At 41.6% G+C, this 22,248-nt stretch overlaps 1 protein-coding gene across 2 annotated transcripts in view; it reads left to right on the top strand.

Moving 5' to 3' along the window:
• fndc1 (fibronectin type III domain containing 1) overlaps positions 1-22,248 on the top strand; it is a 42,521-nt gene that overhangs the window by 915 nt on the left and 19,358 nt on the right. Inside the window, exons 1-10 of one of the 2 annotated variants that reach the window (XM_044329403.1) lie at positions 101-464; positions 7,758-7,952; positions 9,363-9,431; positions 16,305-16,553; positions 16,868-16,966; positions 17,231-17,348; positions 17,490-17,665; positions 19,068-19,175; positions 19,432-19,620; positions 19,709-22,177. In XM_044329403.1, coding sequence (XP_044185338.1) covers positions 392-464; positions 7,758-7,952; positions 9,363-9,431; positions 16,305-16,553; positions 16,868-16,966; positions 17,231-17,348; positions 17,490-17,665; positions 19,068-19,175; positions 19,432-19,620; positions 19,709-22,177 — 3,745 coding nt within the window. In that variant the 5' untranslated portion in view covers positions 101-391. Of the gene's footprint in view, positions 1-100; positions 465-7,757; positions 7,953-9,362; positions 9,432-16,304; positions 16,554-16,867; positions 16,967-17,230; positions 17,349-17,489; positions 17,666-19,067; positions 19,176-19,431; positions 19,621-19,708; positions 22,178-22,248 lie in introns of those variants that run through there. The other variant, XM_044329404.1, reaches the window with a different exon arrangement.

The raw sequence follows: 22,248 nt of genomic DNA, 5'->3' as shown, positions 1-22,248 counted from the left end.
CTTCCACCTGCAAGCAAACCTTCAATTTGGGTGAAATCTTCACTTCCTGAAGAGGGAGACATTTTGTGAGGTTTTTTAAATTTTAATTTATATATCCAAAATCGAAGAGGCACACTGCACCCATCTTTAAACATCTGAGAGGAATACAGCCTCATGTATAGTTTAATTGAGTCCCTTTTAACCCACTCCATTACATATTTTAGGATTTGAAAAAAAGTGCGTGATAATAATCCCCTCTTTCAAATCTGGATCGATTGGGGAGCCGCAAGTTTTACGGAGAAAAGCAGCAGTCCCATCGGAGAAGGGGAGGGGAGGGCTGGTGTGTGTTGTGTCCCAGCCCTCTGCATCCAGCTGGTGCGTCGCTCCGCAGCAGTAGCGCGCCACACTCACTATGGCTTTAGCCGCAAGCAGGACGCTCTTGGCGCTATTCGTTACGTTTTGCGCACCAGGATGCGGATGGACAGGTAAAAGATTGATTTACTTTTGCACGAGCAGGTGCACGGTTTGCACTTATGTGTTCATAAGTCTGATACCAATTTTCCTTGATATGCTGGGGAACTGTTGCTTTCTCTTCTTGCAGTTTTAATGGATCAAATCTAATTAATGAGAAGTTGCCAAAGTATTTTTTGCTGCAGTCTGTGCGAGTATAGTGGAATAAAATAGAGCCGTTCTTACTAAAAATCCCGATTCTGTTATTTTTTAAAGCAAAAAAATATATACTAAAATGCACGTGCCCGGGCGTGCATATCATGCTCGTGCGCGCGAGCATTAAAACTTTCCAAATCACCAGTTGATGCAGGAAAATCAAATAGATTAATTGCAGGAATTTAATGCGCATTAGAATATTTAATTTAGAGTGCACCGTTTGATGTATCATTTGCAGATGTGAAAGGGTTAGTTTAAGTGAGCAATTACAGCTAATATGGACCTTGACGGTATATTCATCGTTTTTACTTTATAGGGGGAAAATATGATGTAGGGCTCTTTGCAGTAGTCATGGAACGAGTCCCTACCTCATACAGTAGGCACATCATGTGATCAAACTGTGATTAACAATTAGAAAATGACGAGAAATATCAGGCTTCATCATGAGACAAAAGAAAAAAAAAGTACTGGGCTTTGTTCTGACACCATATTGGTGACTCATCTGGCTGATGGTGATGATTAATTACCAGCCTCTTAAATTCAGTGTCATGGGAGAGTAGAAGTTTTCTGTCTGTCACACTTCCTCTGGACACAGTTGCTTTTGCATGTCATATCAATCATCAGTAGCTAGTCAAGAAAAATGTAGCAAAGTTTTTTTTTTCCCAGTGGTCTGTGATACATTTCATATAAACTGCTTTTAACAGCGCACAAATATCTAACCTGCTGGAGGGTTTGGTAACAGAAAGTCTTGACAGGATTTGATCAGAAAATACTACGTGTCAGCACAGTGATATATCAAATGGACATAGCATTCAAACCACAGCCCACATGTTTTTCAAGTGCTGTTTGTAAAATCAATTTTCAGGGAGGGAAAGGAGACCACAATATCCAAAAAACAAGTATCAAAAGTGCCATAAAGCCTTAGGAGTTTTGGAGCAGAGGAGGCTAACCCTTTTTGGCTGAGTTTAAAGGCCACAGTACAGCCAGCTTTTCCTTTTCCTCCACTCTTCTCAAACTTATTCAGCCCACTTATTCTCTCCATTGATCTGTATTTTTCTATATTGCTCCCTCTCACCTGTAAGCACTTACTGTATGAGGTCATTGCTTTCTCTGAATATAGGCTGCTGCTATTTGTTGTGCTCTTTCCTCTGAGTCGTTTTCTTTTCAATCTTTTATGAAGTTGTTGCAGAGCGGTCGTGACATTTTGTCCTCCACGCCCTGCTTCACATTCATTCACTTATATGCATACACACCTGGGAGCTACTTAGTAGAGCTACACTTCACTGCCGCTGCTGGCCACTGAGCAGCGCCGTCGGAGTTAAGTGCCTTCCTCTTGGGCATTTTGACAGAAGTTGTTAAGGGAGAGGAGAATGTTACTCATTTACTCTCTCCACTCACATGTCATCAGCTTGTCAGTCTAAAATTCGTCAAACCAGCGGATAAAAATTGGGCCCGTGGGAATATCTGCACACCTAGGTGGGAGCAGTACAAATAGAAAGAACAGAAACACAGTGTACTTGGATAATAAATAATGTCAACTTCTTCCATGCAGCCACAGCCCATCAACTCCTGGAAAGTAAAAGTGTAGAGAGTAATTGGGACAGAGAGTCAGGGGAAAGAGGGAATCATGTCCTTGCAGGCCAGTGGAATTTAATTTCTCTGCTCCACTTAACATGCTGGAACTCTGCAGGAGCGCCACATGACAGATCTCACAGAAAGCTTTTAAAATCAGGAATTTCATGAGTTGAAGTTTTTTGCATTGGGGAAAATATGTGTGTTACAGAGAGGCTGAGACAGCTAATATTTCTGATATTTTCCACAATATTAGGTATGTTTGATCACCTGACATAAGTTGACCCAGCACCCTCGCTCACCTGCAGCTTGGCCACCTGTCAAACCTGACAGCAGTGGCAGGTCTTATGTCATGATGTCATAGTTTAAACAAGTACCTCCTGGGCCAAGAACACACCTGTCACAGCACAGTGGATGTCAGCATACTAAGTGTGTTGCAGGAAGATATAGCATAAACCAACACTGGAAGATGTCAATCTCAATCAGTGAGTGAATATTAGAATCATTTGGGAAAGTATTTTTTGGTTAAAGCAAGCTTGTGACCACCAACATTGAAATGTAAAATATGTTTGTAGACTGTAATTGCAATGGCCAGCTCCTGTTTATAAATGTCATATGTCATAAATGTCATATATGTATGTAAGTATGTAAGCCTCCCAAGCTAAACAATTACTCACTCCAGGTTGTTGCTCTAAATGAAATATGTTCTCCGTCAGCTCGCCCTGTTAAATAACTATTAATAATAAAAAGGCAACATCTGTTCTGACAGTCTGGTGACTGATATGCCAGCGTGACTGACCGCAACTATTCATTGTCATAAAGCCAACACATCAGTCTGAGGCCATGAGCAAGTTGATTGTGGGAGAGAGTTTACTGAGGGTCAGATGTGAGAGAGGTGCTACGAAGAATTCTGTAGCCCCCGGCATGATTTGACACCAAAACCACCCACCTAGATGTTCACTGGGGCAGCCAAAAAGAACCCCAAAAACTATCCATTTGCCATATTTTTTTAAAAGTATGAACAAGACTTAGTTTGGTTTATTTGTCCAGGTTTGCAGATATCCGTCAATGACTCTTTTTTTTGGCAGCACCTCAGTACAATGGGGTTGAAGGAATTTTGTTTAAATTACATTAAAAAAAAAAAAATAAACAGCAACATCTTTTTCCAGAACCAGTGTCTTGGTTTGTTACTCTGTGTAGTCCACAGAATATGCTGTCAATAGTTTTCTGGTGCATTGTTTCTGGAGAGACACTTTGCTGCAGTTTCAGAAATTAATCTGACCTCAATTTTATTGTGGCGGCAGCAGAAATCTTATGTCTTAAAACGTGGAAAAATAAAATAAGAAGTATCTGCATGGCTGACGGGTGGTAAATGAGAAAATATGTTTTTTTGGTCAATTAGGTGAACCAGCTGTTTTAACTAATTTTGGTAACAGTGGTTCAAAATATGACTCATATCCCAAATCTGGAAATGCAGCTCAGTCTGACCAATCAGACTGGAACTCAAGTTTGCAGTTATCAATACACAGTAAAATATGCCAAAAGTTAGCTAACAAAAGCAAAAACTAACAACAAACACTGAGAAGGCCCAGAAAAAAAACGAAGCACAAACATCTTCACATATAACAAAAAATAGCAAAGTGGAAACTTCCACGTCATTTGCCTCAAGCACCTACAGTTATTGGAAAGAAAAGGCACCTCAGTCAGTATGTGCATGCCTGCCTTAGTAAGTTAGTAAGTTACTAAGAGATCATGTATCTTCGGTGGGCCTCCTAACCTTGTCAACCTCTCCAAACACACACACACATGCACACACACAGACACATGCTCTCACTGCTGATCCTGGTTATTGATGGAAGTTTGGGGAAAAAAACAGTTATTAAAGGTTAATGGCAAACTCATTTGGGGTGAGCGCGGGGTCAACGTCTGTGGTTTTGTGGTTAGGTTAGAGGGTGCTCTTGTAAAAGTGGAGCACATTGCGGGTGCATGAGAGCAAGTATTTTAGAACAGTTTTACAGGAGTCCTTTGACCTCAGGGCTTACCTGCATATGCTTCTTGTACCAGACTACACATGCACATACATGTGTGTGTGTCTGCCTATGAATCTTTTAGTGTGCATGTGTGCCACATATCCCACGTCCTTCAAACACACATTCTCTTACTCTTTCTCTCTCTTACACACACACACACACACACACACACACACACACACACACACAGGAGTTATTTTTCCTATCTTTATTCAAGAGTGTGGTCTTTCAATTTGAGAGCTTGATTTATTGATTTCACGTTCAGATTTTGTAATTCTTTCCCTCAAACCCTGCCCTCACACTCATATAGCTCCTGCTTTTGCTTAGATTTGCTCTTCTTCTGCTCAAACTGTATGCTTGCACTCATATATTGTTGCTTTCATAGAATTCCTGCTCCAGCTTCAGCCCTTCTCCTCGCACTCAGGCTGCTTCTGTACACTCGTGAAACGTCTGCTCTCAGATTTCTGCTCTGCTCTCAGATTTTTAGTGCAACAACCCTGTCAAAATCCCCCAACCAATAGAATACCAGGTGTAGTGTTGACCAATGAAATGATGCCTGCCTCTTTTTGGGCGTGTTCGCTTTACTTCTTAGAGCGTTTACTCTTAGAGTGGTTACTTTTTAACCGGGTTCATCCACTCCTGCCCTCCAGGGCTTAATGTACTTCCCTTGCTTCCTTTACAACTTTTGGAATAAAAGGACAGTAAATGTATATACCAGTGTCTGTACGTTTTGTTTTACTATAAGAGCTACATATAATAGCAGTCGTAGAGGAGAAAACAACGTCACTTTCATGACTCAGGAGCGGGAGTCTAGCAGATTGTCAAAGTCAAGGACCTCAAGAAAGTTTTATATTTTAATGGCGCTATTACTTCCTTCAAATTAACTGGTAACTAGGCAACTAATAACAAAATGGACACCGCTGTGTTTCTTTTTTTTTTTATCTGTATTTCATGGTTGGTGCTAGATTGGATCAACTGGATGGACGATTTGCGAAACTCTTCCTCTGAGATTTGTATGCATTGTGTTTCTTCATCATGCACTTAACCCCAACCTCAACCCTAACCCTAACCCTAACCACACTCACAAGAGTTCATCCTTCCAGCTGATCCAACCTAGCATTTACCGTATTTCATTGTTTAGGAATGGGAAAAGCAAGGGAAGTACATATAATAAAGCTCTGCAGGGCGGGAGTGGATGAACCCAGTTATAGAGTAACCACCCGTAGGGGGTGCTCTAAGAAGTAACGTGAACGCACCCGCAAGGAGGCAGGATCACTTCATTGGTCAATACTACACCTGGCATTCTATTGGTTGGGGGATTTTCACAGGGTTACTGCACAAAAAATCTGAGAGCAGAGCAGAAATCTGAGAGCAGACATTTCACGAGCACACAGAAGCAGTAGGGCTGAAGCTGAAGCAGGAAATCTGTGCAATCATACAGTTTGAGCAGAAGTAGATCAAATCTAAGCACAAGCAGGAACTATTTAAGTGTGAGGGCAGGGTTTGAGAGAAAGTCTGAACGTGAAATCAATAAATCATGGTCTCAAATTGAAAGACCACGTTCTTGAATAAAGATAGGAAACACACACACACACACATATATTTTAGATATTAGATTTATTAGATAAAGACAGTGATGTAATGACCCTCAGGCCCTGCCCTCATTCTTTACATAGTTAATACTTTCCACTGTCTAGCTCAGTACTCTGGCTGTCTGTCTTTCCATTTCACATCCACAAACACAGCATAGAAAATGTTATATTGTTGCTTTGGTTTCCCATGGTAACGCCCTGAAACCAAGCCTCCCTCTGTAAGATTATGATGTTACAACCACTCTATTGCTTAACTGCTTCCCAAATTGTTTATTCTTGTATAGCAATCATGCATCTGCTGCGCTTTAAGGAGTCTTGACTTAATCAAAAATATCTGGTTTGCCCTTTGGATCATAAATATCTAAAGGGGCCAAATCACAGAGTGATGCTTGGACAGAGGCTACGTAATACACGGTCTTATTGGAAACAGGGTAGAAGTGATTGAAGTGTGTCCAGACTTGTGTCAGTGGAGTCTGCCATGAACAGCTGATAAAACTGACTCCACTGTAATCCTGCATTAATGAGGAAATAATGAGGAGAGATTGTGTTTTGTTTTTTAACTGGGAAGGCACTCTCACACTCCTTCATATGCCCAGTCTCACTGTAATGGGAGCCTTTATCTCAGGGCTTGCTGACAGAGTGGTGCTATCTAGAATATGTAGAAATAGTGACGAGACAATCTTTCATGACATATTAAAACTCCAAGTTAAGCAGAGATATCACTGTAGGTCTCAAAAGAGCTGTGAACATCTGTAAACTGCAGCACGAGAGGCCTCTGTGGCAATTATTTCGAAATGTGAAAAGTGAGAGTATAGATCCAGCTGGGAGCACACCTGCAGACAACAAGAATTCAGAGTGATGACGTGATTTTGCGACGATGCTTAACCAAAACTGCTGCTTTAAACCTTTGGGGAGCACAGACAGTCATAAAGACCAGCTGTTTATCAGATGGACTGATGATACTGACAATTATATGTGACAGCAATGAATTATCAGCATACTAATAAACCTTAAACTAGACCTTGACGTGTCCATGTAGAATAAGAGATGAACAGGGAACGTGGCAGCATTGTGCAGTTATTTTGTCATGTTTGTATGCAGATAGTTATTACCCAGTTGCTTCCTGATGATTACTGATGAAGTGGTTCTGGTACTTAGGCACAGTGGTGCTTTGAGCTAAATGCTGAAGTCAGCATGCTAACATGCTCACAATGACATAGCTAACATGCTGATGTTTAGCATATATACAGTTTATCATATTAACCATCTTAGTTTAGCATGCTAATTAGCACTTAACGCATTCAGTGCAGCTGAGGCTGCAGGGAATGTCAGTAGTTTTTCAGGTACTGGGTAAACCAAAACAAATTTGAAATTTGACTTAACAATGGTGCAAGATAACCAAAGTCAACCAAAAGACACCAGTGTAATCACAGTTCATCTCTAAAGTACATTGCATAGAGCTAGAATGCAAACTAAAAGAGCAAAGAGGCTGTTGCTATCCAAGACAGAGAGGTGGTTGCTATTTTCTTTGTTTTGTTTTGAGTAAATGTAGCCAAGAGGGGGAATGAAATTTGCTTATTGTCCTGAGCTGAGCTTTTAGCATCCAACCAGATCCAACCTCATTTATTTATCTAACCATCAAATTAGTTTGTATTTTTCAGGGCTGTCTTACACGTAAGTTTATGCTTCATCAGGATCAGAGTTACTTTTAGTGCCAAGTATAATAAATACAAAAGAAATTGTCCTAGTGGCACTGAAGCTGAGGTGTATTAACAGCTTACAGAACTTGAACAGTAGGCCTGCCTACGGGGGCAACAGGCCTTTATCATAAGAGATAATGCAAAATGCACAACGGCGAAAAGGCTGTTAAAATAAACTTTATACAGACAAAATTATACAGATGTCATTTGTTTTGCAGCAGAGAAGCCCCTCCGGCCACAAAATGGGAAACAGACATCTGTGGACAAGGGCTTGAGGGAGAGCTGGGAGCCATCAATCCATCTGGATGGGAGACCTGTGGACCGCTTCGTCATTAGCTCCAACAAACCCATGAGGACTCACCGCCTCACAAAAGTGGGCAAGGACAGCCGAAATCCCCTACTGGAGGATGTAGGTAAGACAGAAACTGAGAAAAAGTTTAAAAAAAAAGAGGGGGTGAGATGTGAGAGCAGATGGTTCTAAGTCTCTGATGATGTATGAGATCGAGTAACTTGAATGGATCAAGTGGGAACAAATGCGCATGTGTTTCTGAAAGACCTGAGAGTGCTAGCACTGCTAGACGAAAAAGTAATTTAGAGGAAAATTAAGATTTGGCTTAAACTTTGGAGTGGAGCTTTCAGATGCCAGAGTTCTGCAATGTCTCAAGATGAGTGCCAAGAAAAAGGAGGGGATGAGCAAAGCTGTGTGTGCCAGGAGGTGATTGTATGTACAAGCGTGTGCGTCTGTGTGCGTGCGTGTATGATTGATTTTTATCAGTGGATTATTTCATCATTGGATGTGGTCATCGAAGTTTGGCAGAGAGGAGGAAAGCACTGATGGTGGTGGAGTGCGTGACTGATGATCATCAACCTAGCACAGCAGACAGTGGTTGTTTTAGGCCTTTAGAAGAGGACGTTATTTTTAGGTTTTAACAGCTACTCTGGTAATTCCTAATCCCGCCTTGTAAAAACCAAGACAGGTCCTTATGTTTCTATGCACATAGTTTGCAGTGTTGACACAGTCTAGCCTGCTTTTGTCATTATTCCATTTTCCTCTGTCCTTGGCATCATAGAGCCATACTTCATCAGCGACTCAAAGTCTGCAGCCAACCCTTCTTTTCCACATCCAAACCCAGCCCAGCTTCTATAACCCAATCCCTTGTGTTGTGGTCACTTGTTGTGTGTGTGCAGCCCTATGTGTTTGTGTGTGTGTCTGTTATGTGGTGGTTGGGGTCAAGGATAGGGTGGTGCCAAGTGTTGAAGTAACACATTGTCTTGTATTTGGGTCATTGTGTTCAAATATGCGCCTATAGATGCCTTTTTGTTTGTGTTTATGTGTGTGTGTGTGTGTGTGTGTGTGTGTGTGTGTGTGTGTGTGTGTGTGTGTGTGTGTGTGTGTATGTGTGTATGCTGCCCAGTGTGCGCTGTGGCAGCCTTGTGGTCTAACCAGCTCCAGTGCAGTTTGCCATAAATCTTTGGCAACAGAGCTGTGTCTGAGAGTTGCCTTTCCAGAAATTCCTTGCAGATCGTGTGTTGTTCCCTCAGCAGCATGAGAGCAGCGTCAGTCGTCATAAATAACAACATGCTGCTTTCCTTCACATCATTAATGTGTCTGGCCAGCCACTGTTAGAGTAACAAAGACAGATTTACTTTGACTTTAAAAAGGTGTTCCCCACAAAATAAAGACATATATTGGAGCTTGTACATGTCTTCATAAGGTAGGAGTGGTTTGGTAAAGCTGGGGGTTCTTTTTTAAGAATACAACATATTTCTTATTAGCTGTCATTGGCAACATCATTTAACCATAAATCCTTGTCTTTTTTTAGACCCTGAATGGGTTAACCTGGATGGCTTTGCTGTGTTGGGAGGTGCACCTGTCAGCAACACATCAACAGGTAAACCTGATCTCAAGGCATCTTTACCAACAACAAATGGGAGTGGTGTGTCTCAGCCTTCTGTAAAAGTATCTGGTTAAATCCTATAAAAGTGGTTTGCTGAAATTATTTGCTGTCATCATGGATATAAAAGGAACCGCCAAATTTAATATGATGGTAATTCACAATGCTATGTCTCAGGGCAACAATCTATGTCTTTCATTCCCTTTGTTTCCTCTGTCCCTATGGGATGGGTGAAAACTCTAGCTTTCACTCGTCTCTGACTCATATGTTCCAATCTATTTAGCCAGGTTTGTTTTCCTTGTGAGTGATCCAAATTTATCATCTATTTTATGTTCCTTTTAATGGTTTATGCCACATGAATTATCACATATTTTCCTGTCACTGCTTTCAACAGACTGTAAAATAAAAGGAAATTAGTAGTCATCAGATAGTTAGAATTGCATTTAAACTGATTTAAACTGATCAGATTGTTCATTCCTTGCTGTAGCCTACTACTGCATTAATTAGTGCTTCAATGATTAATCAATTCATTGAGTGGTCAATTGCCAGAAAATTAATTGCCAACATTTGTGACTAATTGTGTGATCATAGTCATAGCAAAAGTGCCAAACATTTGCAGTTTTCAGCTTAAATGTGGGATTTTCCAATCAAAACAAGCTGTCACTCTGTGTTCTAACTTTTGAAGGAAACATTGAGGGAAATAAAATAATAGATATTTTAATTAGGCTAATAAAAATAGTCATTATTTGGAGCCCTAATATTTCTTTAACCTTTATTTAACGTTAAAAGGAAATTCGATCCTCTCATGTGCTCTCTCTGATTGACAAAGTCAAGCACATACTGTAATGGAACAAAGGAAGGAAACTTCAGACTGGAATTTTCGTTAATTTCATTTTTAACCTGTTTATTTCTGTGCACTATGATATCATGGTCCGATATGGGACATTTGAATACTCAAGCAGATGTCATGTAAACACCCTGGATAAGTTACCAGACACAAATACACTCGTGCTCAAACTGTTCCTGTGGACAATTTTGTTTCTCCAAACCACTGTACTTGGCATATCTTTGCGCTGTGGCAGGGAACATGGAGAAAACCAAATTCCACACTGAAAGGATTAGGACCAGCAATTGAACCCAGGACCTTCTTGCTGTGAGATGTTAGTGGTAACCACTGAACCACCATGGCGCTTTGGAGTTTCAGTTGTATTTGTTTGAGGCAGAGCTGCTCTGGAGACACAGTGAATCATATTTGTTGAGTTGAACCTTAGGGAATTGAGGCAAAGAACCACTGTGTTTCTGGCTAACTAGTGTTAGACCAAAGCCTAGTGAAAAGGAATGGGCAAAAGATGTAAGCTAACGGCTTTAAAATGTTATAAGTCCTGGTTAGCTCACTTGCTGCCAACTGAAAAAATACTATCTTATGTTAGCCATGAAAAAGTTTTCTGGTAAAAAGCAAATTAAGACATTGGCATTATTGTGTATTAATATTTTTTCCAGAGTTGTTTCTGTACCATGTGGGTCTGTTAGCTAACTCTGGCAATTGGAAATATGTTAGCAGTTATACAATATTTTAGGTCAAGTTATTTAACTAGTTAGTGGATATTGTACTAGCTGATAAATTTACAAGCTAATGAATGAATGAAGGTAACAAATAAATGTCTGCATTTTGCCCAAATGGCAAAGGATTTGATTGGAGCTGTTTCTTTGCTATTTGTTTTATCTGCCAGTTAAGGCAGAATTTTCTGCCTCCAGGAAAGCTCTTCCACTGAGAATTATGGGCTAGCATTAATGAACACACACCAACACAACAGTTTTGACAATGAGAAAAATGCTAAACATTTGCAACTGTTACAAAGTGTTGTTATAGTGCTAGTATAACAACACTGTGTTGTTATAGTATACTGTTATAGTGTACTTGTTGCCAACTTACATAAACTATCTAATGTTAGCTTAAGTACTCTGTTTCATTAGCATTAGGTAATTAGCCCAGTTAACATTTTAAGTTATTTACTAACTCCAACCCTTACCTAACATAGCCTGGCAAGCTATTAGATGAATGAAGACAAAGAATAAATGACATTGCTACTCTTATCTTGACTGGAGTTGTTTCTTTGCCATTGGGTTTGTTGTTAAGCTAACTTTGTCTCTGCCAGTTGAGGTTGACTCAATTATTTCTGCCTGCAGGAAAGCTCTGCCACTGGGACATTGTTTGTATAAATGAAACTGTGGGTAAACTGAGACATGTACTCCAACCTTACCAATTTATGTTTGTTGAGAGTTTAGAATTGCTTTTCACGGTGGGTGAATGTGAAAGAATATGGATAAAAGCCTTCCTTCTCAGCTAGTTTTGTGGGGAGAAAACATTCTTGAGTATCTCAGTCTGAAAACACTGAGGTGGGTCTCTCTGCTGTAGCAGTGGTATGTCTGTCTGTCTGAAAGCCAGCTTCATAGCACCTTGGAGTGTCGAACTTCCAGGAAAGGACAGAAAGGATCTGGCAGTGAGAGCAATTTGGAGTCAATGGTTTAGTGGTCCGCGGCATGGTGACCTGGGCCAAACTATGCACTGTGACAGTTTTCCAGAGAGAGAAAGAGAGAAAGAAGAAAATATGGAAAAGGAGCAGTTGTCTGATTAAAACCAAATGGGTTTATTTCTGTTAAAAGTCAGCAGTTAGTTTGAGAAGAGACAGTCAAACAGGTACAGATGAGACAATGTAATTAAGTTTAGCTTGAATCAGTAGCAATCAATAATATTTGAAAAATACACAAATTAGCATCAGATACTGTGCCATATTCACCAGGGTACAGAATGTTATTGTTGTGTGGTAATGAAGTACAGACTTTCTAATTAAACTGTGCTTTCAACATTTACCATAGTGGTAAAAAAATACTGTAATTTTGACAGATGGTTTCTACAAATGCATTTCCTAGCCATATTGAAATGAGTGGACAGTCTGGAAAATAGGATCACAACAAGCAATTAAAAAAACAACAATTAAAGGTTCTGTGTGTAGAATTGTGAAGCAATTTACATGTATTAAGCGTTTTTTATTGCCAATGAGTGAACGGGTAGTAATGTAACATAAAAAATGAGACCTTCCCCAACTTTCGCGGTTGTCTATAACAGCCTGTAGACTGATTTCTATGTGAGGGAACCGGGCTGGATTTTCTGCAAAACATCCAACAGAAATGATGTTTTTGTGTGTTCCTCAATGCCTTGCCTCTCTCCCGCTAACGTCAACAAATGACCGGCATAACGACACAAAACAACAAAAACGGTGCTATCTGACTAGAAACTCACTGCAGATATTAGCTCTCCAGCTAATGCTAGCTGCCTCCATTGACCACAACACATTTCACAACACCCCCGCAATGACAAGTCGTTAACTCCTGAGCACACACAGCTAAAACATTATTTCTCAACAAGGAGCAGAAAAGAAGCTCCAGAGCGATAGCAGAACTTAGCTTACCCCGTTTGTTTTTCCTGTTGGTAGTCCAAAGGAAAGGTCGTAATAAGCACACATTTCACCGCAGCGTGTTGCTCCTCCAGCCACAGCCATTTGCTCCCTGACCACAGCACATTGCTCCCTGGCCACAGTGCATTGTTTCCTGACCACAGCATGTTGGGGGTGGCTGACTGTCTGGGAGAGAGAGATGCTTTGCTGAAACACAGTGCAAAACACAACATTAGAGATCTTTTATGTAATTATGAGAAGTGTAAGCAAGAAAAAAAGACATCACCTGCAATAATCTTACGCTGCGAGCATGCAGGCGTGAGCACGTTAAATGAGCTGCAGTCAACATCTGACTGCACTTCATTTAACGGCCACATGTCAGTAATGAGAAGGAATTTCTGATTGATACATACAGAACCTTTAATATGTATTTTGTAGTAAATCGCAGTCAAATGGTGAGTTTAATTTTATTAACATACATTCTACTCATTCTCCAACTTAAACCTGTAATGGACAAACAGTGACTGATGATTCGCCATAATTTTGGCAAATAGACAAATAGAACAGATCACTCCAACTTCTACAAATGCAAGAGAACAGAGAGAAAAATGTGATAACATGAAAGCTGAGAGGAAATGCCAGTTTGAAGAAAGCAAATCTGAAAGAGAGTTGATGAAACAGTCAATGTTCTCTCGAGCCAAAGGGAAGAAATCCACAGCTGTGTTGAGCAGAAAAAGACAAATGAAGCTCAAAGTCTCCAAGTCTTCCTGACATTAACCACCCTGTCTTCTTCCTGGTAACTTTTCTAGGAGGATTTTGACTCCATTTTCGGGAAGGCTATTATTTGGTTAGCCCACCCTACATTCATTGGTGGGGAAACTCTGCATCACAGTATTGTTTTGACTTTAAAACCACCTTCACTTTGTTACATCAGCTGACTTGTCAGTACTCACCCAGCTGTGTATGCAGCTATCCTGATGGGAAACAGGGCAGATCCTTTTCATCTGTCATTGATTATGAGAAACTGATGAAGGAGGGATAGAGGAAAGGAGAGGAGAGAAAAAAGACGAAAGAGTGGGAGGGACTGAGGAGTTTGTTTTGTGATATTGCCAGTGCTATCCCTCAGCACTGCAGCCAGATGGTAAAGTAGGGAGATTGTTTGAGTTAGGGATGCACCAATTCGACTTTTTCAGTCCCGATAACGAAACCAATACTGATACCGATACCTGGGCTTTGGGTATCAGCCAATTCCAAGTACTGATCCGACACCAGTGTTTAATTGATAAGCTGTATGCCTCAATGTGTTGAAGAGACTGGGATCATTCTTCTTTGTGTAAGGCAACATCAGGCTTGACTTAGACATTGCTTTCCTAACTTTGTAAAGCAAAATATAACAAATAAATACATAGATTAGAGTAAATGTACTGAATTGTTATTTATTAAAATAATGGTATCCAATACCAGATTGGCCCATTGTCACCGATACCCCATCCAGCTATTTGAGTTGGTATCAAACCGATATCAGTGTCGGTATTAGTGCATCTCTAGTCTGAGTCAATGTCTGAGTTATTGTCCAAGATGCAATCGACATGAGGGTGGAATTAAAGCAGGAAGCAGAACACCACGGGCCAGATGCATAAACAATGTGTACGCACACAAACTATGCATACGCCATTTCCTGCACATAAACTGGTATTTATTAACACAGATTATGAGATGAGAATGTGTATACCTCACGCATTCTCCAGACCAGGTGTACACATGTTTTTCTCAAGTGATCAGAGGATGATGTGATGAGGTGGAGATGAAATATAAGGTGAGAGACGGAATCTTTTAGTAAAACATTGTTTGTTTAGGTTGATAAGCAGCTACACTGATTGTGTGATTTTTCAGGGGTTTTTTGTTTGTTTCTTTTTTGCATTTACACAGAGATTTGTAAAATGCCAATTAAAGGCACATTTATGAACGTAACATTGATTAATTACTGTGAGATTAATTTTATCATTCTTTTAAAGCTGGACTGCGGGATTTTGTCTCCCCCTTCTGGCAGTGAGAGTAAAGGGGGGCATTCGGCTGTGATAGCGTGACACAGGCATGCAGCACGCTCTCATGTGCACTCTGCATAACAGGCACACAGAGAGGACTGGTAAAAGCGGATATGTTTTGATGGTCCACCGGCCCAAAAATCTATTTTTTGACAGTGCACCGGCCAAGATGTGTCCCAGTATGCTGGTACACCACAGACCACAACCCACTGTTGCAGCTGTAAAACGGTAGATAAATAGTTTTGAGCATCACACAACCCCCATGAAATGACTCGTTTCACTATTAGAATATGATCCATCCAAATGTAATTTGGTCCGATAACATTTGGAAAGTCTAAAAAAGCTGCACTATTAACAGCCAAACAGCTAGCATGGGAATGTCATGCCAGACATGAGCTTTAAAAACTCCATATACTGTGAAATACAGAGAGATTATCTGGTAGTGATAGGCTTATCACGTGAACGCGTTTGGCAAGGGCTTGAATGTAATGGACATTAATTTATAACTAAAAGTTCCATGCTGCAGGTTTAACTTACATAGGAGTCAACATTTGAATTTGCTCTTAATATTCTTTTTATTTTATGCTTAGTTGTGTCACAACTTGTCACAAGTCGGTGTAGACATGACAGCTGCAAACTAACCATTCATTACATTTCTGAGATATCACTGCCGACAATGGTTTACAGGTCCATGTGATGAACTAATGACATAGATGGTATAAAGAGGTGCACAACTGCGCATTATGGTTGCGTAATGACAGCTGTCTGCTGCTGGAGAACCTCAGCAGTGTAACACAATCAGTGAAACAGCACTTCTTCTGTCCCATTTGTTTCATTGACAGGTGTAAAGACTGCTGGAGCAGGCATCATGCTGATATGAAAACAGCTAGTTCAGGGCGTGTCTTCATCTCTGGCTCTTGCATGTGCGTCCAGTACCACAATGACTGAGATTTATAAAACAGAACCATGACTACTCACAGCTTTATAAATCTGACAAAAAGAACGCGTATGCAAATTTCTCGCTTTGTGCATACACACAGTTTAGGTCATGAATCTACAGGGTTTTATGCATTGGCCCCAGGAGTTGGAGCAGATGACAGGGGACATGGTACAGTTCCACAGCATGTCCCTTTTGTGACAACTGGGAATGTTTAGAGTCACAGTTGGATGAAAGTGACATGTAATTATGTGTTTATCACTGAGCGGATGTGTTTTAAGTAGAGTGATCATGTTCGATGATTTTCCATGGCAGTTAGTTTCAACAAGGCAAATCCAGCACAGAGCACATATTATGAATTAACTGTGTGGTCATAAAGGTAAGATGAACTCTAGTGCACTCTAAATTTTCCTTTTCCTTTACCTTCCAACAGGTCCAGCTACGTCTACACAAACTGCTGCCAAAAAACAGCCCGCTGTACAGCGTGCAACCAGGGTGAACAGAACGCCTCGCCCATCACGTGTGTCCACCAATACCAGGACACACAGGAGGGCCCCTCAGTCCTCCTCAGGTCCCAGGCAGCCTGAGAGAGCTTTGTCAGGAACTCCCTTGCTGGACAGAAGACGCCAACACCACACCAAGCCTCAATCTGACCAGAGGAACCGTAACTCACACAAACTAAGTAAGAAGACCCACATTTTACACTCTAAATCACCAGATTAAAAGAGCAAACCTTAGGTTTTAGTAAAAAAAATATAATGTTATATAATAAATAAGATGCTGAGGGAGTGATGTAAGTGTATAGATTACATCAGCAGCAATGCCTCCTTGAAATAGTGAAGTTTAACTTGGTACAACATGAGCCATATTGACTTGGAGGAATTAATGTAAACAAAGAAGACCAGCAATAAGCTAAACGTATAAATTCTGTGTGTACTATCTTTAGTGTCCATAGTGTAAACCCTGGCCGTGCCTGGTATCCCTTTCTATTCATAGCATCTGAGTCCGTTCATGTGGTGTCACTGCAGGCACAGAAAGCCCTGGGCCAGAGCGCACCTGCTAACAGAGCAGCTGTAACCAAAACAACCACACCAGGTACCTGCAGGTTTTTTTTGTGAATCATTACATTGCTCTACACATATCTGTCTTTCTTTATGCTGTAAATATCACATAGTACAATGTCTATGTACTGTAAGTCAGGTGAACTGCATGTTATGCATGACCTAAATGTAGAGAAATCAGAGGCTGACCAATCACTGATGATCTTAGAGGTTTAATATTGATTTACTTATAAGAATACAGAACTAGACATTTTTCTCTCTATGTTTTTGTGTGTGTCTCTTGGGATGTGTCCTGCAGAGCCACCCGAGTATGAGGCGCGGGACATCAGTGTCAGGGTCATGTCTGCTCAGTCAGTCCTCATCTCCTGGATTGACCCTGCTGTGGAAATGGGGAAAGTTGCCCCCGGGGCATCCAGGTGGGTTTTCTTAAAATGTGTTTGTGCATGTGTGTTTCAATGAGACAGAAAGACAAAGAAAGACTTTGAAGACACAAAGTTAATGAGTAGTAAAGAACCTAAACCCACTGAAATAAATATTCCCATTTTCTTTCAATTCAGAGCCTACACAGTTAGATACAGGGAGAAGGGTGAGTCAGCACGCTGGGAGTACAAGGAAAGCAACCAGAGGAGAGTGATGATAGATACTCTGTCTGCTGACAGCATGTATGAGTTCTCTGTCAGAATATCTGAGGGGAAGTGGAGCGTCTCCGTCTTTCAGAGGACCCCCGAGTCAGGTATGCCTTACCACTGCCTGCTGATAATTGCTGTATCTCTTGTCTATGTTTTTCATAGAGGAGTAGCTACAGAGAGTGAAAGCCTTTCATTTCATGAAGATATGTAAAGAAAACCCCAAAATCGTGTATTAGCTTATCAGAAAAAGAGATTTAAAACACTCTATACAAAAATATATTGTTGTTATTGTTATGTATTTATTCTTAGATATTCACATCCTTCTTCCACCTTTTCTTGTACTGTAAATATCAGGGTTTACTGAGTTAAACACAGAATGTGTAATATGAAATAAAGAAAAAAAATCTAGATAGAGGATCAACTCACATTTGAGACTTGGAAAGCTGGGTATTTCTACTCTCTATTCCTGCTTAAAATGTGTTTTGGATAAGGTATAGGGTTTGATGTTTGAGATTATATGCTTTGAAATCTTGACAAACCTACATTCCATTATTATTGCTTGCCTGAGGATGGCTACTACTAAATCCTCTTTATGGATTTTCCATTTTTCCTTGAATTTCGTGGACGTTCAGACAGGGAACAGCCATGTGTTAATGCAACACAATGGGGCTGTGTTGTTTCTGGTACTGTTGAGACAATAAAATAAGATCCAGGAAGGCCGGTTTAGTAGTAGTAGAGTAGTAGATCTATGAGTTTGAAGGATTATCAGATGCCAAAACACAGCACAGAGGTTTATAATGCAATGAGACAAGATTTTACACCTCTGAAAGTTATCATAGTGGCAATCGCCAGGTGAATAGTAGAAATACAGCATTCACATTACAAAGTAATCAACAAAGTGGTCATATTTGCACTTGCACAAATTTCATTGGCCAACCCAGCGCCTTGCAGCCATGCATTGCATTGTGGCAGAAGTTGAGCTAGGTCCAACTTTTTTGTCGGACGACCCTTCATTTTTTCATGTAGGGCTGTTGCCTTATTCTTGCAGAAAAGAATTCAGTCTTGCATAACCCTGTCTGTTAGCGCTTTTCTACTTATTTCCACATACCACACTTCATCACATTCACTGCCTATTACTCCTGTTTGATATTTGATTCTAGCTTTGGCTGCAACCCTGTCACGATTGCAGCTTTTATACCATGTCATAGCAGCTCCTGAGCTGTGGTTCATTGGAATGTCAACATTTACTGCCTGGCTCACGGCTCAGATCTCCATCTGCAGTTCCATACATGATCTCAAGGGGAAGGTTCTTCAAAATGTATGGCAGCAATATTTCCTCACTTGAAGCCTCCTGGGCCTGGCACAAACTTCCTTGCTGTTTTTAAATGCTTTAAGCAGCAATTTCCTCACCCTGTTCCCTCTTTATGCTGCTTCTGTTTTTTTTCCCGCTGCTCTTCTTTTCACTCCAGTCTTTCCATTCACTTGTGCTCTCTCCTCACTTGCTAGCACCATCTGGGCCACCAGAGAACTTTGAGGTCAAGCCACTACGAGGGAAAGGAACTGCTGTTACAGCAACATGGGATCCTCCTGAAGAACCCAATGGGAGGATTCGAGGTCAGACCCAAAGGAACCAACTTTGTGTGTTTTAACTGTAAAAGGTCATTTGTGTCCCCTTATTTATATACAATTGATGTTATTAAATAACCATCAGGTTACAACCATGTGTGCTCATTATGTTGACTGTGACTCTCTCAATTGGGAGCTCATATGTAATTTTGGATTCAGATTTTTAAAGGCCCTTAGAGATTTTCACAGAAATGGTTACACCGACTATCTTCACAAGAGTTATTCATGCTATACCTCCACACAGAGTACTCCCTGTCTTACGCTCCTGCAATGAAGCCATTTGGAATGAAAAGTGTGACGTACCGTGGCAGCACAACCTCAGCTACCATAGATGGTCTCACACCTGGAGACCGGTACATCTTCAAGATCAGAGCCACCAACAGGAGGGGACAGGGACCACAAAGCAAGGCCTTCAGTGTTGTCATGCCAGAATGTAAGTACATTTAACTGTATATGTGTGTGCATTTGCGCTTGAAAATGTGTTTCACCCTAAATTTGTGACAATTTTTGTCTATTGCCAGCCAGCAGCGCTGTCTCATCATTCCCAATAACCAAGGACATCCGCAGGACCCACAGTCGTTCCAAACAGGATACTGACCATGACGAATCCGACCTGCAGTCAACAGAGGAGTCAGAAGAACCAGCCAAGCCCCCTCAGTCACGCCCTGCTGCACCTGCCAACAGGCGCTTACGGCCACTTTCTCAGACACGCTCCTATCACAGCATTTTCTCCTCAGTAAGAGGCTCAGTCAGGAATGTAGTGAACAGAGGTTCATCTAGAGGAAGAGAACAAGATAGAGAGGATGAGGAGGAAGAAGAAGAGGAAATACCCACAACACCACCTCCAGTAGAAGAGACAACAACCATGGAGGCTGTACTGGAAATAAAAGAACCAGACAATGATGTTTCCCCTGAATCTGAGGATGAAATGGGCTATGGTAAAGAGGGCACTGAGACCCCCAGCCTCAAAGTTCTGACGCCCTCCCCAACAAAACCTGCTTCTGTTCGCCCCAATCCACCGAACAGAAGGCCCATTAAGATCAGGGTCCATCAAAAACCAGGGTCCAGGGCTGCTTCCTCCTCCTCCTCATCCACCTCTTCATCGTCTTCTACTTCATCCTCCTCTTCCTCTGATTCCTCCTCATTGTCATCTTCTACAACCTCATTATCCTCCTCGTCACATACTCCAGAGTCAGCAGCCAGTAGCAAGGATACAGCTTCCACATACCCAGAGAGCAAAAACACCTACAATAATCCCAGCGTAACACACATGAAACCTTCCACTCCAGTTGTAAAGGAGACCAATTCCCAGCCTAAGACAGAAGGTACCCCTGTGGGTAAGGGTCCAGCCTCAGCAGGGCGCACCAGTGGGACTGGTTTAGGCTCTAGATATGGTTATGGCAGAAGACATCCTGGAATTCTGTCTAGAGGGAATTCAACTCGAATGCTGAATGGTTACAAACCTGGAGGAACTTCAGACAGAACTCAGAACCAAGCAACCTCACACACAGGAAGTTCAGCAACATCACAGTCCACTTTACCAGACAGGTCTCAAATTCAAGAAACATCAAATACTTTCAATGCAGCAACATCTAGGTCCACTTCAGGAGGTGGGGTCCACAGCCAAGCAAGATCAGACACACATCGTTTTGACAAATCACAGTCCACATCAGAGTCCAGGTCACAGGGCACTACAACTGCAGATACACACAGCGTAGACAGTGGATCTCACAGCTCTGCAACTTCACACAACACAAAAAATTCACACACTTCACACACATCACCTGAACGGGATACAACATACAGCGAGGGAAATGATGAGGTAACCAAAGTTGAAGAGCCTACTTCAAGCTATGAAGAACAACCCACAAAAGTGAAGGACGAACAACGGGAGACGAGCAGTTCTGAAAAACCTGTTGTTCCTCGTACCAGGGTTAGTCCTTCATTTGCTGAGAGATTCCCCTCACTAGCTAGTCGTTACCCAGGCAGGTTTGGTTCAGGGACAAGGGCGTCATTTTCCAGGCAGGATGGTAGGACCCCTTTGAGCAGATCATCGTCCTCTGTAGGGGCAGGCAGACCCATTTTGAGGGGGACACCCACTAGAGTCTCAGGAGCCACAGGAGCTGCAGGAGTGTCCTCAATACAGGAGACTAGTGAAGATTTGAGGACTCCTTCCACTCAAGACTCACTAAAGAATGGAGTGGGGGCAGGTTCCCTTAAGCCCTCATTGACCAGTCGTAATGCAGGAGTTAGTGACACTAGAAACCCATCTACCTCTTCTTCTTCTTCTTCTTCTTCCGCATCCACTTCTTCAGACTCTGATTCCCATCATTCCTTAAGTGGACACAGAGACTCAAGTGAGCCCATCCACAGGGGAACCTCTAATGACAATGATAATGATCATGGTAAGGATTATCTTGATGAAAGGAGTAGAGAAATCAGTGGGAAAAATGAAAAAGTTCTAGACCCAGCAGTGGTCCAAAAGAATCCAGCTGTAACTTCAGCTGAGCCTCACAGAAACAGAGAGGACAATGAGAGCGCAGATACAAGGGAAACATCTTCAAGGACAAGGACTGGCTCATCGTCCGGGGTCACTCCAACTCACCGTCGTCCTAATGTAGGCATGAATGGGAGGGTACGCTCACCTCTGCTGGCTAACAGGCAGTTTGTTGGGTCTAGGCTTCCCATCAGACCACAGCCAGCACAAAACTCTAGACTGGGTTCTTCAGCATCTGTTTCCTCCTCATCATCATCTGATTCCTCTTCTTCATCAAATTTGCCCCAGCCAGTGTTGACCTCAGATCGTGACACTGCCAGTGGCACCACTGTGACAAAGACAGGGGGATTGACTGAGGGCAATGCCCAGTCCGCATCCTCGTCTTCATTTTCATCTCGAGACAGCTTTAGGGGCCAGGGGGGTAGGTCTCGCTATCCAATCCTCAGAGGGAAACCAACCAACGGAGGAGGACTTAAACCTGGCAGTGGAAATGGTAAAGTCAATTAGTAAAGTGAACAATACCATATGAAACTGTGCTCATTAAACTATCACGTAAGACAATGA

Source organism: Thunnus albacares, chromosome 16 (genome assembly GCF_914725855.1).
Source record: "Thunnus albacares chromosome 16, fThuAlb1.1, whole genome shotgun sequence".
Lineage (NCBI taxonomy): Eukaryota > Metazoa > Chordata > Actinopteri > Scombriformes > Scombridae > Thunnus > Thunnus albacares.
Note: the sequence above shows the minus strand (reverse complement) of the source record. Positions and strands in the feature narration are given on the sequence as shown.